This window comes from Littorina saxatilis, linkage group LG6, assembly GCF_037325665.1.
Source record: "Littorina saxatilis isolate snail1 linkage group LG6, US_GU_Lsax_2.0, whole genome shotgun sequence".
NCBI lineage: Eukaryota > Metazoa > Mollusca > Gastropoda > Littorinimorpha > Littorinidae > Littorina > Littorina saxatilis.
In genome coordinates this window covers 10,757,210-10,773,519 of record NC_090250.1, presented here as the reverse complement: position 1 = coordinate 10,773,519, position 16,310 = coordinate 10,757,210, and the positions used below count along the sequence as shown (strand labels likewise).

Here is a 16,310-nt window from a genome sequence, read left to right as displayed (position 1 = left end):
TGGATTGCTTCGAAACTTTTAGGACCTCAAGTCTCTTTACGAGACTTACGTCCGGTAAAATTTCGCATCGTTACAGATATTTGTTGAGATGTTATGCAATCTGCCTGAACATGTTTTAAAACGTGTCATAGGGTTAAAGGCTTACATAAAAAAAATGACTTTGCTTGCATACAGACAAATGAGTGTTACAAATACTGCCAAAGTTTTATTTAACCGCAATTATTAGTTTACGTTTGCTAGTCCCATAAACACAATCACATTTTGTTGGAGGATTGCAGTGCGACAGCGATGTCCAATCATCCGTGACCGTAGCATGTTTTGAGAGTCACTCAGCGATTACCGCTGTCAATAGCAAACAGCCTGAACGTTCCATTTTTTCTCATGTGTTTACATGGCTGGTAAATGTCCGTCAATGGTCATACTCAAATGAAACTTTGGCAGTTCTTGTAACAACCATAAGTTTGTGTGCGTGCAAAGTCACGAATTTTTGGGATGTAGATTCACAAACATCTGACGGGTTTAAAAACTATTTCCGGAAGAGCGCATAACATCTGCGAATAAAATTCTAGTGATCCAACATTTTACCCAGGGTAAGTCTCGTATGTAGACTTAATATACTGTAAGTTTCGAAACAATCCATTCAGACATAGCTGAAGTACAGCGCTTTTTGTCATGCCATGGTACCCCTCAAAATGGACGATTTTGGGGGGTACCCTTACTTCGGCGGCGGTCACGTGATACCTATAACACACATTTTTGATCCGAAAAGTGCGCAAGATAGTCATGTGACGGTCGTTTGATGGCATAGGACCACTGGGTGGCCGAGTGGTAAACGCACTTGCCTCGGAAGCGAGAGGTTGCGAGTTCGACCCTGGGTCAGGGCGTTAGCAATTTTCTCCCCCCTTTCCTAACCTAGGTGGTGGGTTCAAGTGCTAGTCTTTCGGATGAGACGAAAAACCGAGGTCCCTTCGTGTACACTACATTGGGGTGTGCACGTTAAAGATCCCACGATTGACAAAAGGGTCTTTCCTGGCAAAATTGTATAGGCATAGCTAAAAATGTCCACCAAATACCCGTGTGACTTGGAATAAAGGCCGTGAAAGGTGAATGCTCGCCCTAATAGGCTTGAGGTTTGCTGGCCGATGTGAATGCGTGATATATTGTGTAAAAAATTCCATCTCACACGGCAGAAATTAATATGTAAAGCGCTTAGAGAACGTCAAACGCTATATAAATCTCCCCATACAATACATACATATAAAGTTTGAATGAAATAACACGGGAATGAATGTTTCAGTTGGGGTACGAAAATGGGTGCAATACTTTTTTTGCTCAGTTTAGACTGGGAATCGGGACGAGGCTGGTGGTGTGTGTGTGTGTGTGTGTGTGTGTGTGTGTGTGTGTGTGTGTGTGTAAGAGGACGTGTTTCAGCATGCATTCGCTTGACTGAATGGTTAATCACGCTTCAGCGGTCTTGTTATTAGTAAGTTTTGAACACAGAAGAGTGTATCCAAAGCGCCGGTGGATTATTTGTATTCCATTATCCTTACTGTTGCGTAACTACTCTTAGCAGTTGAAAAGCAGGTCCCTGCCAAACTAGTTTAAGGGGTTACTTGTGTGTTCAAATCGCTCGACAGATACATTACACATTTTGTGCACAGGTTCCTCTAAGCAATATGGACACATCTGTGCAAAGAAAAAAGGTGGTTGCCTTATTAACCTTTTTTTTAAGATTTTTTTTACTGGGGGTTGTCAAGTACGATTTTGCGAAAAACACTGCGATTTTTAACGTGATCCTAACTGACATATGTGACCCTCCACCACGAAATGAGTCGCTTGTCACCTGTGCATGATTTTCATATTTTTACATTTTCCTAAAGTGTTTTGTATGCTCTATCCAGTGGTGAAACCCGTTTTAGAAAAGAGCGAAAACTGTTTGAGTTATAAGCCTGTGACTACGGTGACCCTCACACTGTTACCAGACACTCCCCGGACTTATATTAAGCCTAGCGCAGAACCGCGCGAGGTGACATGCGACTCATTTCGTGGTGGAGGGTCACATATTTAGCTCTACAAATGATAAATGAAACATTCCTTTGTGTAGATAAATGAATGAAGAGTATCACTTTATCATAATACGGCCCTTATCAACGTGCATTTTCAGAAAATGATCGAGGTTTCTCGAGGGCGTACACATAAAACTATCACTCATTTACTAGTAAAAACGTTATTGAAAAAAATTAAATATATATATATATACACACCAGGGTGGATCAGTTAGTTTGTAAGGGGGGTGTTCTTAGAATTCAAGAGTGTAAATCGAGGTCGCTAAGCGCCCCCCTCCCCCCCCCCCCCCTCAACCCCCACCCCTCCTCACCCCCAGAAAAAAAATCGCTCGTGAGATCCATTACACATTTTGAGCACATGTTTCTCTGAGCTAAATGTCCAAAGATGCAGCCAGAGAAAACGTTGTTTCCTTATTCACTTTCTAATAAGAATTTTTTTTCGGGGGTGGGGGCAAATATGACCTTACAGAAAACACTGTGATTCGTAACGTTATCCTAACTGATATTTTTATCTTTAGAAAAGATAAGTAAAACATACACAACATAAAAGAATGGAGAGTATCACTTTATCATAATACACTACTTATCACTGTGCATGCCGAAAATCATCGAGGATTGTCGAGGGCGTACACATACAATTATCACTCATTTAGTGGTAAAAACGTTATAACACAAAATTTGCTCGACAGATCATAACCAAATTTGAACACAGCTTAGTTCACAATATACCGTTACTATACCTAAGAAAACCATAGGGTGTTTCCTTATTGCTTACACCACAATTATCCCCGCACCACCCCCACCCCCATATCTTGACTGACAAAAATGATGAAAAAATTCATTTAGGAGTCAAGTAGGTCAGTTTGTAGGGAGAAGTGTGCAAAGTTTCATAAAAATCTGTATAGTAGTTTTCTCTGAATCGCAATACAAACACATACACCCAACCACTTAGTGCCCTTAGTGCACCGATACCCCCAACCAACCCCCCCCCCCTCCCCCAATCCACCACACCCCCTCCCCACACTGATCACAAGCGCACAAACACACACACACACACACACACACACCAGGATGGATCAAAGAGTTTGTAAGAGGAGTGTCAGTATTTATAAATCAAGAGTGTAAATCGAGAACGAGAAGAAAACGAGACTGTTTTCATTTAGTGGTAACAACGTTATAACACAAAAATGTCATCTCAAATCAGAACCAAATTTGAACACAGCAAAGTTCACTGTATACAATACCCTTAAAAAAAAAAGTGTTTCCTTTTTTCTTACTCAAAAATGTTTCCCGCCCCAACCCCACCCCCATTACTTGGCTGACAAAAATTAAGAAACAAATCATTTGTGAGCCCAGCAGGTCAGTTGGTTCATAGACCAAATAGCCTGGACCGCCAACTCGTCACGTGACCCTTCGAGGTTACGACCCCAGCTCTCTCTCGACTTTCAGGGGCGCGTCACGTCCGGTTTAAAAGGCCAGCGGTTCGAAGACAGTGGAAAGAAAGCACGCTCCAGTTATTTGTGACAATGGGAGGTGACAATGAACTGGATTTTCCAAAACTCAAAACATTTTGCACTTTTGCTGAGTTTATTTTAGCATTTTCAGAACTTACCCCGGCAACTTCGATAATAGCGTCCATGTTTACAATCGACACCGGATATGACGCCCCCCTGATTTCTGAAAGGCCACGAGAGGCGCTACCTCGTAATAGAAAGATAGAGCGGAGAGAGAGCTAGTTGGCGGTCCAGGATAAATGGTCTACGGTTGGTAGAACACTGACCCAAGTGTTTGAATCCGGGTGAAGGGGTGGGGGTCAGAAAACCTGTTTGCAAAGTTTCATAAAGATCTGTCCCGTAGGTTTTTTTCTGAATCGCACTACAAACACTTAGTGTCCTTAGTGTCCCGGCAACCCACCAACCTCCCCCCCCCCCCCTTCACCCCCCTCCCCCGCCCGCTCTCGTCAACTTTTAATCACACACACACACACACACACACACACACACACACTGTCACACACACACACACACACACACACACACACATTGACACACACATTGACACACACAAACACGCGCGCGCGCTTTCAAGCGCACACACACATTGAGTGAGTCTATTCTAGCCACTGCTTGTACTAAAACGATAAAATCCACCTAACAATGAAAAAAAAAACCCCACCTTATTTATAACGCTAGTCCAGATTTACAGCTCCAAGCGATTTACAATTCCAATAACCTCTCACACACACACACACACACACACACACACACACACACACACACACACACACACACACACACACACACAAGCAAACTAACCCCTTTTTTGTGTTTGATTGTTTGCTTAACGCCCAGCCGACCACGAAGGGCCATGTCAGGGCGGTGCTGCTTTGACATAACGTGCGCCACACATAAGACAGAAGTCGCAGCACAGGCTTCATGTCTCACCCAGTCACATTATTCTGACACCGGACCAACCAGTCCTAGCACTAACCCCATAATGCCAGACGCCAGGCGGAGCAGCCACTAGACTGCCAATTTTAAAGTCTTAAAACCCACGACCTCCCGATCACGGGGCGGACGCCTTACCACTAGGCCAACCGTCCCGGTAACTAACCCCTCATAGCGATAAGAATAAGTTAAGTCAATAACTACATTTCTGACTATTTACATGCTCTCTCTCTCTCTCTCTCTCTCTCTCTCTCTCTCTCTCTCTCTCTCTCTCTCTCTCTCTCTCTCTCTCTCTCTCTCTCTCTCTCTCTCTCTCTCTCTCTCTCTCTCTCTCTCTGTAAACTACCTGCCGCTAGTTAAACAGTTACAGTTTAATAAGACTGTAATGATGTACAAAGTATATCATGGCGAAGTGCCCATCTATATTCAGGACCTATTTCACAGAGTCACCGAAAGGTACGGGTCTATCAATTTTCTACCACCAATACCCAGGATTGATTTGTTCAAAACTAGTCAAGCCTTCTCTGGCGCTATGGTGTGGAACTCCATTCCGTCTGTAATAAGATCATTGACCTCACTAAAGAGTTTTAAACAAGCTCTGCATAATCATGTTATGTCTACCTAGATGGCTATACTAGTCTTAACACGTGCACGTAGCTGTCAACAATTGGCAAAGCTTTATGAATTACACAAATATGTTCTTTATTATATGTATTATGTGGAATTTATGTTGCGATTTTCCATCATCATCATCAACATCATCATCATCATTATCATTATTATCATCATCATCATCATCATCATCATCATCATCATCATCATCATCATCATCATCATCATCATCATCATCACTTGATCACCATCATCATCATCATCATCATCATCATCATCATCATCATCATCATCATCATCATCATCAACAACATCTTCATCATCATCATTTACACCATATAATCATTATTAGCATTAGTGTAAACGTTGGTATCGTGTGAATTTTACCGTCGATCACTTTACATGTGTAACCTCAATTAACATGTTGCATGTTTCGCTTTCGATTTGTATGTTGCTTACTTGGTCATGTTGTTGTTTATGTTTATTTGCTTGTTTGCTTACTTGTCGATTGTTTGCTGATTCGTTCGTTTACTTTGTTTATTTGTCATGTTGCTTTACTTGTTTATCATTTATTAGACATTTGTATTAGAAGTAAGGACCGGTTGTAAGAAAAGGCGTCGCCTTAAACCTCTATCCTTGAAAAATAAAGTTCCATCATCATCATCTCTCTCTCTCTCTCTCTCTCTCTCTCTCTCTCTCTCTCTCTCTCTCTCTCTCTCTCTCTCTCTCTCTCTCTCTTTCTCTCTCTCTCTCTCTCTATGATTTTGAAGCGCATTCCATAAAGTCGGTATATCTAAAGTGTTCCGCTAATGTTTTCGTCCTGATCTTTGGGATGCGGAGGATTTTGTTTCTGGTGATGATCTGAGGGAACGGAATGGTTCATAGATGCTAAGGGAATTTGACAGGTAGGGGGCCGGGGGGGAGGGGGGATGTGTGTGTGTGTGTATGGGGGGGGGGGGGTCAATTTTCTAAACGCTTGCACGCTAACACAGCTAACTTGTAATCTATCCTGAACTATGAAAGCAGCAACACGCATACTCACAAAGGCACAGAGAGGCACGCATGTTTGTGTGATGGTTTGCACGAATAACCATTGAAATTTAGTTTTGATAAAAACAAGCGACATTTCCATTGAGCACACAGGTGCTTAGCCAATGTGTATTGAAACTCGTCCAATTATCGGAAAATGTCATAATTTTTGGCAATATAATTATTTAACAACAACATAGGGGGCCTCGGCTTCCGTACATAAAACAGTCAGTGGCTGTACCCAGCTAGCAAGCTTTCGTCGGCCGACTGACGATTTCAGTCGGGTGACGTCGTCAAATGTCGTGTGTCGACGTCCGTTGTCGCGCCGATATCGTTTTGACTGTGTGTAAAACTCGGCAAATGTACGTAATAAACCCCGACATCGGCCCGACGCAATGTTGCTGTCGATAAAAATATGCAGAGTTACGGGAGATAACAACTTGAATTTATTATCATTATTTTAACATTTGTTACGTCCCCTGTTCAAGCGTCGGGAACGGCGTGACATGACCCTGCAAATGCGAAACTAAATTATTCATATTTGTTGACTTTTTCACATAGGAGTAGGATAATTAATTGTAAGTTTTGTTTGTATATTTGCAATCAAATACAGCATGAGCTCAAACCATGAGTTTTACATTTTAAAATTACGCCATCATATATACTTGAAATACTCTAATAGCTTTCCTTACGGTAAACAAGATTGAGTGTGAACATGGCCGGCTGCAACTTTCCCGCGTGAGCGAAGTTTATTTGTTTTCTTAGTTCAAGTTAATATCGAAAGAAGAGACATTCTTGCGAAAGTTGGACAGCACATTGATGATATGTTATCCGAGACGAATGTCGCCTCGGGATCTCAATCTGAGTGCTGGTCCCAGTGCCACGTGGTGGCGGTGATAGTTGACAAGTTAAAATTGTGTAGCCAAGGTCAAGGACGGATGGAAACCTACAGGTGTGTTCAAGCGTTAACGTCAACTCGAGGACAACCGACGGATCCAGCGAGTAAGTGATTTTGTTTTTTTTTTGCTTTAATGTTAGTTTTGCTGTTATACAGTGGGGGGGGGGGGGGGGAGAGTACATACTGCTGTATCTGTATATATACATGTAGATGAAGGTGTGTTTTGTCCTGTTACAGTGGGGGGGGGGGGGGGGGGGTGGAGTACATACTCATGATACTGCTGAATCTGTAGCTGTAAGTGTGGTTTGCACTGTTACACTTGGGGGGTGGGGTGTATGTATACTGATGTATCTTTAGCTGTAGGTGTGTGTATTGCATTGTAACACTTGGGGGGGGGGGGGGTTGTACATACTGATCTATCTGTAGCTGGTGGTGTGTTTTGCACTGATGCACACTTGGGGGGGGGGGGGGGGGTGTACATACTGCTGAATCTGTAGCTGTAGGTGTGTTTTGCACAGTAACACTGGGGAGGGGGGGGGGGGTGTACATACTGCTGAATCTGTAGCTGTAGGCGTGTTTTGTACTGTTACACTTGGGGGGGGGGGTTGTACATACTGATGTATCTGTAGCTGTAGGTGTGTTATGTACTGTTACAGTAGGGGGGGAGGGGGGGTTGAACATACTGCTGTATATGTAGCTGTAGGTGTGTTTTGCACACAGGGGGGGGGGGGGGGGTTGAACATACTGCTGTATCTGTAGCTCTAAGTGTGTTTTGCACTCTACACGGGGGAAGGCGGTGGAGTGTTGTACATACTGCTGTAGGGAAGTTTTGTACTGTTACAGTGGTGGCAGCGGGGGGAGGGGGGTGTACATAATTCTGAATCTGTAGCTGTAAATGAGTTTTGTACTGTTACAGTGGGGGCGGGGGGGGTTGTACATACTGCTGTATCTCATAATCTGTAGCTGTAGGTGTGTTTTGCACTGTTACACTGGGGGGGGGGGGGGGGGAGGGGGAGTTGAACACACTGCTGTATCTGTAGCAGTAGGTGCGATTTGTGCTGTTACAGTTGTATCGTTTTAGTACAAGCAGTGTACATACTGCGGTAGCTGTAGGTGTTTTTTACACTGTTACACTTGGATTGGGGGAGGGGTGTACACACTGCTGTATCTGTAGGTTTGTTTTCCACTGTAACACTGGGGGGAGGGGGGGTTGTACTGCTGTAGCTGTAAGTGAATTTTGCACTGTTACACTTGGGGGGGGGGGGGGGGGGGTGGTACATACTGCTGTATCTGTAGCTGCATGATATACTGCTGTAGCTGTACGGGGAGGGGGGGTACATACTGCTGTAGCTGTTAGTGATTTTTGACTCACATGCGAAGCAAAAGTGAGTCTATGTACTCACCCGAGTCGTCCGTCCGTCCGTCCGGACGTCCGGAAAACTTTAACGTTGGATATTTCTTGGACACTATTCAGTCTATCAGTACCAAATTTGGCAAGATGGTGTATGATGACAAGGCCCCAAAAAACATACATAGCATCTTGACCTTGCTTCAAGGTCAAGGTCGCAGGGGCCATAAATGTTGTCTAAAAAACAGCTATTTTTCACATTTTTCCCATTTTCTCTGAAGTTTTTGAGATTGAATACCTCACCTATATATGATATATAGGGCAAAGTAAGCCCCATCTTTTGATACCAGTTTGGTTTACCTTGCTTCAAGGTCAAGGTCACAGGAGCTCTTCAAAGTTGGATTGTATACATATTTTGAAGTGACCTTGACCCTGAACTATGGAAGATAACTGTTTCAAACTTAAAAATTATGTGGGGCACATGTTATGCTTTCATCATGAGACACATTTGGTCACATATGATCAAGGTCAAGGTCACTTTGACCCTTATGAAATGTGACCAAAATAAGGTAGTGAACCACTAAAAGTGACCATATCTCATGGTAGAAAGAGCCAATAAGCACCATTGTACTTCCTATGTCTTGAATTAACAGCTTTGTGTTGCATGACCTTGGATGACCTTGACCTTGGGTCAAGGTCACATGTATTTTGGTAGGAAAAATGTGTAAAGCAGTTCTTAGTGTATGATGTCATTGCTAGGTTTAGTTATTTAGTAAAGGTCAAGATCAAGCATGTGAGTCGTATGGGCTTTGCCCTTCTTGTTTATACTGCTGTAGCTGTACGGGGAGGGGGGGTATACTGCTGTAGCTGTTAGTGATTTTTGCACTGTTACACGGGGGGGGGGGGGGGGGGGTGGAGTACATACTGCTGAATCTGTAGCTGTAAGTGTGGTTTGCACTGTTACACTTGGGGGGTGGGGTGTACATACTGATGTATCTGTAGCTGTAGGTATTGCATTGTAACACTTGGGGGGGGGGGGGGGGTGTACATACTGATCTATCTGTATCTGTAGGCGTGTTTTGTACTGTTACACTTGGGGGGGGGGGCGGTTTGTACATACTGATGTATCTGTAGCTGTAGGTGTGTTATGTACTGTTACAGTAGGCGGGGAGGGGGGGGGGTTGAACATACTGCTGTATATGTAGCTGTGTTTTGCACACAGGGGGGGGGGGGGGGGGGGGGGTTGTACATACTGCTGTATCTGTAGGTCTAGGTGTGTTTTGCACTCTACACGGGGGAAGGCGGTTGAGTGTTGTACATACTGCTGTATCTGAAGCTGTAGGTATGTTTTTGTACTGTTACAGTGGTGGCAGCGGGGGGAGGGGGATGTACATAATTCTGAATCTGTAGCTGTAAATGAGTTTTGTACTGTTACAGTGGTGGGGGGGTTGGGGGTTGTACATACTGCTGTATCTGTAGATATAGGTGTGTTTTGCACTGTTACTAAGGGGGAGGGGAGGTGTACATACTGCTGTAGCTGTAGCTGTAAGTAATTTTTGCATTGTTACACTTGTGGGGTTGTATATACTGCTGAATCTGTTGCTGTAGGTGTGTTTTATACTGTAATACTGAGGGGGGGGGGGGTGTATACGGCTGTATCTGTAGCTGTAGGTGTGTTTTGTACTGTTACAGTGAGGGCGGTAGGGGCGGGGGGTTCTACATACTGCTGTATCTGTAGCTGGTGATGTGTTTTGCACTGTTACACTGGGGGGGGGGGGGGTTGTACACACTGCTGTATCTGTAGGTTTGTTTTCCACTGTAACACTGGGGGGAGGGGGGGTTATACTGCTGTAGCTGTAGCTGTAAGTGAATTTTGCACTGTTACACTTGAGGGGGGGGGGGGGGGGGTGGTGGTACATACTGCTGTATCTGTAGCTGCACCCAGCCAGCAAGACATTAGCGGCCGATAGTCGGCCGAACACCCTTCAAAAAGTCGGGCAGGTGACGTCAAAAGATACGACGCGGGTGTTGGCCCGACTAACTTTTGCAAAGAGGCAACGAGGCGGCCGACAGGCGGCCGAACACCTGTACTATGGCGGCACGCATCCGGTCCGATGTTAATCGGCCCGATGGCTTGTTGGACCTGCGGCCCGACACCTTATGCCGACATCGTCCCGATGTCTTCCCGCTGAAATCGATATCTTCCCGATGTCGGCATAAGGTGTCGGACCGCAGGTCAAACAAGTCATCGGGCCGATTAACATCGGACCGGATGCGTGCCGCCATAGTGCAGGTTTTCGGCCGCCTATCGGCCGCCTCGTTGCCTCTTTGCAAAAGTTAGTTGGGCCAACACCCGCGTCGTATGTTTTGACGTCACCGGCCCGACTTTTTGAAGGGTGTTCGGCCGATTATCGGCCGCTAATGTCTTGCTGGCTGGGTAACAACGATTCGCGGCATCCGTACCATTGGACTGTGGGAGGTCGTACACTGCTAACACTGCGACGCGTACCCAAAAGCTACGGACACTCTTTTTATCAGCTGATGATACGAACACACTTGCATTTTGGGACACTACTAATTGTGTATTTCAGTTATAATGCATCACGTTACCTGGTCAAACTCCGTCTCCAGTTGGAAATGTCCTCCCTGACCAAAACCCCGCTCCTACCATCCACAACAGGGAGGACATTTCCAACTGGAGACGGAGTTTCATGAAGATCTGTCCAGTAGTTGTCTCTGAATCGCACTACACTCACACAAACACACAGACAAGCACACAGACACACAGACATACACACACACCTGGGTGAATCAGTTACTTTGTAAAAGGGTTTACTTAGAATTCAAAAATCTAAATCGAGGACGCGAAGCGCCTTAGGCTGATCATAAGAATGCACCCCCCCCCCCCCCCCCCCCGCCCCGAAAAAATTATCTGTCGTGAGATTCATTACACATTTTGTGCACAGGTTCCTGTTAGCAATGTGTACAAAGGTTGGGGGTTCCTGTACCGGTCCTCCCCCCCCCCCCCCTTCTCAATTTTCCCCCTGACCGCAAACAGGCATCCTCTGTACCTCATAGGGGGCCTCGGCGTCGCATGGACCCATACCTCATAGATCAATTGGATATTGTTAAAAAGGTGTTTGGGGAAAGCTCCTTTGAACGGAATCGAGGTAATAATTTATTTCAAAACCAGGTGTTTTTTTGTGGCTAAGTGTCTGTTCTACACGAACATTCTATAACTGACTTATTATTAATCTGTGTCCGAATAATGAACTGTTAACAAAGTTACTCGTGTGAAGATACTATGAAGCCAAACGCATAGGTCCTCACCCTCAAGACATTGGGCCAATATTGGACCGATATCGGTCCGATATAGGTCCGATATAAAGAATCGATATCGGCCTCATATCGGATCCCGATATCGGACCAATATCAAATCCCGATATCAGATTGCAAATCGGGTCGATATCGGGTCGATATCGGATTACGACATTGGGCCAATATTGGACCGATATCGGTCCGATATTGAGAATCGATATTGGCCTAATATCGGATCCCGATATCGGACCGATATCGGATACGATATCGGGTTGATATCGGATCCCGATATCGGACCGATATCGGATTGCAAATCGGGTCGATATCGGTCCGATATCGGATTACGACATTGGACCGATATCGGTCCGATATTGGTCCGATATCGGGATCTGATATCGGTCCGATATCGGGATCCGATATTAGGCCAATATCGATTCTCAATATCGGACCGATATCGGTCCAATATTGGCCCAATGTCGTAATCCGATATCGACCCGATATCGACCCGATTTGCAATCTGATATCGGGATTTGATATCGGTCCGATATCGGGATCCGATATGAGGCCGATATCGATTCTCTATATCGGACCGATATCGGTCCAATATTGGCCCAATGTCTTAATCCGATATCGACCCAATATCGACCTGATTTGCAATCTGATATCGGGATTTGATATCGGTCCGATATCGGGATCCGATATGAGGCCGATATCGATTCTCTATATCGGACCGATATCGGTCCAATGTTGGCCCAATGTCGTAATCCGATATTGACCCGATATCGACAAATCGGGATCCGATATTGGTTCGATATCGGGATCCGATATCGGTTCGATATCGGGATCCGATATCGACCCGATATCGGGCCAATATCGGGGTGCTGGCTGGGTAGTTTTATTTTGGTTCTTTTTATTTTCGCACTCAACGTAAAAAAACACATGTTTAAATAACGTTAATCTAACCATTATATTATGCTTTTTATTTGGTAAAACTGACATTAGCCGTAAACGTAAAATTAACTTTAATTTAACGTTATATTATGGTTTTGTTTTAATTAACGTTTAATTAACGTAAAAAGTTAACATTAATTTAACGTTAATGACTGATGAGCAAACTTGGAATCCGATATCGGACCGATATCGGGCAGATATCAGATATCTTGGTCCGAGATATCGGACCGATATCGGGCAGATATCGGATATCTTTGTCCGAGATATCCGGTCAAATCCGATATCGGACCGATATTGTGTGCTGACTGGGTACGTCCTTTAAAAGAGCAAAGCATGTTCTTTATTCTAACATATGGGCTAGGGTAAGTCATAGATATAAATAGACAGTATCTGTCTATTATATCTTTGGGTAAGTGTCCTTCGATAGTCTCGTCATCTACACTTGCGTGAAAAATGCAATTTTGAGTCTGTTTTGCATAAAAGACCCGCGAGATTTGTAGAAGTCAAAACAAGAACTTACAGTCCAGCCTCTCAACTTTCGTTCCATGCAATTTGTTTGTCTTTACGTATAGACTGAGGGGTGCCCCGAAATGATTTGTAATCACAACATTCACAGACTTCAAATACGCCACTGACAAACTCGTCCACGTGCGTTTTAGATCTATTTACTTGGGTGACTAAAACTGTCGTACCTGCCAAAGGCCGTTTCGCGTAACAAAATGACTACCAGAGTCGCAAGGCTCGTGATAATTTTTACAAGAAAGTCATATTTCGTTGTTCTAGTCCGAATGAATATGAAGATATGGCGAGTTGAAAACGCCGATTCTTTCGCCAAAAACACGTCTGTTTCCATACCGGAAAGAAGGAATGGACTGAGAGCTACTAGAAGCACGGCGCCGTGCGTACAATCGACCGAATGATGTTATTCACACAATACCATTTGGCGATCTCTAAAAAATCATTTAAAAACAAACTAGTTGACATGTAATGAAACTATTTACTGAAATCAAGAAGTATCTTAGTTCTAGCAGTACATATTGGGCACCCCCTGTCGAATGCACACTGGACCGTGTGTATACGCCGTCGCAATCAAGGCAAGTAACTCAGTGAGTATAAACATTAGCAAGAACCGCAACTTGAACACACTCGTAACACCTTAACATGATCTCATTTACATGATATACACACGTGTGGTTTGAACGATATTGTCATCTCATTAGTGGTCTCACTCACGTATGTAGGATAAAGGTGTAATAATAATCGACCGGTGCTTTACTACAATTACGCTCCCGTAGTTTTGAATATCAAAACCAAAACGTTCTTTCATCATGCAAATTTGCTGTGAGAAAGAAGCCGGCTCACCGATTGGGGGGTGACCGTCTGGACACTGGCGCCATTGTTTTCCTCCACCAGCAAGCCTACAGTCGACCCTGACCTTGCTCGCACGTTCAGCGTCACTTCCTGTCCCGGTTCCACGCGCTGCTTGTCTGACGTCACATCAACCTGAATAATAATGGAACCGAAGAGGAATTATTTTCATTAATTGCATCTAACTTTAGAAAGGGATATTGCGCGACTGCGCTCGGAAAAGTTCAACCAAGCTTCAACGCTGGGCCATTTCGTTTCAAAATGTCGACTGCAATAGGTATCCAGCTGTTTGTTGAGTAATATAAACCAGCATCGGAGCTAATTATCGAAACGTTCGGTCACTCTTTGATTTGCAAAAATAGAGACTGCCCTCATTGAAGGCAACAATCGATCTTAGTCTTAGACATTATAAGCACGTCTGTTGCAGAGCATGTGGAATGTATTTAGGAAAGCTGGTATAAAAACAAAATAGATGTAGTCTTTGATCTGCTGCTGCAGCGTTTTTAAATCGTGTTCAGCATCGTGCAACAAAACTGCATGGTCTATGTCATCCCTAAACGCCGCTTGCCACTGCATCTCTTAGATCCTGGTTTTTTCAAAGGTCTTCAAATCTAGATTATGGCCAGTTTGCTGGCGCTAAAGCTAAAGGACAAAAGCTTAATACGTAACAAAGACAAATGCGGAAAGACTTGTTCACAATTCACCTTGTTTTGTACCAAGCCGTGAACGTTGATGCGCATGCTGTCTGTAGCCAACTCTTTCAACAAGCCGCCACTCGTCACCAGCTGATACGCCACCACGTCGGTCACAGGGGTCATTTCCCAGGTCAAGGTCACGCTAAACTCTGCACTGTACACATCCCCGGATGTAGCTTGGTTGGTGAGCGTGGGCTGCGTGGCGAGGACGAGTTGACCTCTTGACACCATCTGTAAAGAAAAAGATTTTACAGAAGGTCAAGGGAGCTAATCCGTTCAGCAGTTTGATTGCTGGTTTCTTTTTGATCTTACAACTTTCTGTATTCTTTTCAACAATGTTCTGTGTGAACATTCGTCATATTTACTTTGACATGTTTTTTTCTCCAAAAAACAATTGATTACTCAATAATATTTCACTTAACGTTGACTGAATCGCAAACATTTTGGTGTGAACAGATATTCTGTGAGAGTGACTGATACGCATGAGAAGAATGAAGAAGTGTGCGGTCTGTACTGGTTTATCTTTCGCATGCATGTATCTTGTGCAATAATTCGTGTTAAGTTGTTAAGCCAGGTGCGCACACACAAATGACAAAACGACTGAAGGTAGGACCCCCAGCACTGGTCAGCCAAAACTGTCTGACGATGACAGATTTTGCCATGGTCCCTTGCAATCTGCTCAGGGCTCCCCAAACTGTCTGACGATGACAGATTTGGCCATGGTCCCTTGAAATCTGTTCAGGGCTCCCCAAACTGTCTGACGATAACAGATTTGGCCATGGTCCCTTGCAACCTGTTCAGGGCTCCCCAAACTGTCTGACGATAACAGATTTGGCCATGGTCCCTTGCAACCTGTTCAGGGCTCCCCAAACTGTCTGACGATGACAGATTTGGCCATGGTCCCTTGAAATCTGTTCAGGGCTCCCCAAACTGTCTGACGATGACAGATTTGGCCATGGTCCCTTGCAACCTGTTCAGGGCTCCCCAAACTGTCTGACGATAACAGATTTGGCCATGGTCCCTTGCAACCTGTTCAGGGCTCCCCAAACTGTGCGTCCCTGCGCCCTATACGCACCAGAAGCCGAAAAAGCGTACTAGAAATGTATTGAGGGGGTCCCGGGACGCACTAAACATTAAAAGAAGGGGTCCGGGGACGCACTAAATATACGTTCTCGTGCGTATCGTAGGTAACATTTTCAGACTGTAATCGTCAGCTAAGTGCAAGCACTAATGCACTGCTTGAGTACTGTACGTGCGTGTGTGTTGTTGTTGTTGTTTTGTTGTTTTGTTTTTTGTTGTTGTTGTTGTTGTTTCTGTTGTTGTTGTTTTTGTTGTTGTTGTTTTTGTTGAATATATGGAATATTCCGATCAAAACAGACTCATCATATTACACTACACGTCATCACAAAGTGTTATGGGCAGAATATACCTGCGCAGTTTCAGCGGCACAGACGACGCACTGCAAATTATTCATGCTGCGATAGGGATTATGACGAGTACTTGTCCTGTTTTCCTTTCATGCAACGTGTAGCGGGCTGGGATAATCTGCAGTGCGTCGTCGGTCCTGCTGAAGTTACA

At 44.4% G+C, this 16,310-nt stretch overlaps 1 protein-coding gene across 1 annotated transcript in view; it reads right to left on the bottom strand.

Annotated features, from left to right (window-relative positions):
* Positions 1 to 16,310, bottom strand: part of LOC138968465 (CD109 antigen-like) — a 149,014-nt gene that overhangs the window by 116,150 nt on the left and 16,554 nt on the right. The window contains exons 15-16 of the mRNA XM_070341038.1: positions 14,742 to 14,963; positions 14,032 to 14,172 (exon numbers count right to left, since the gene is read on the bottom strand). Of these exons, the coding sequence (XP_070197139.1) occupies positions 14,032 to 14,172; positions 14,742 to 14,963 (363 nt within the window). The remainder of the gene's footprint in view (positions 1 to 14,031; positions 14,173 to 14,741; positions 14,964 to 16,310) is intronic.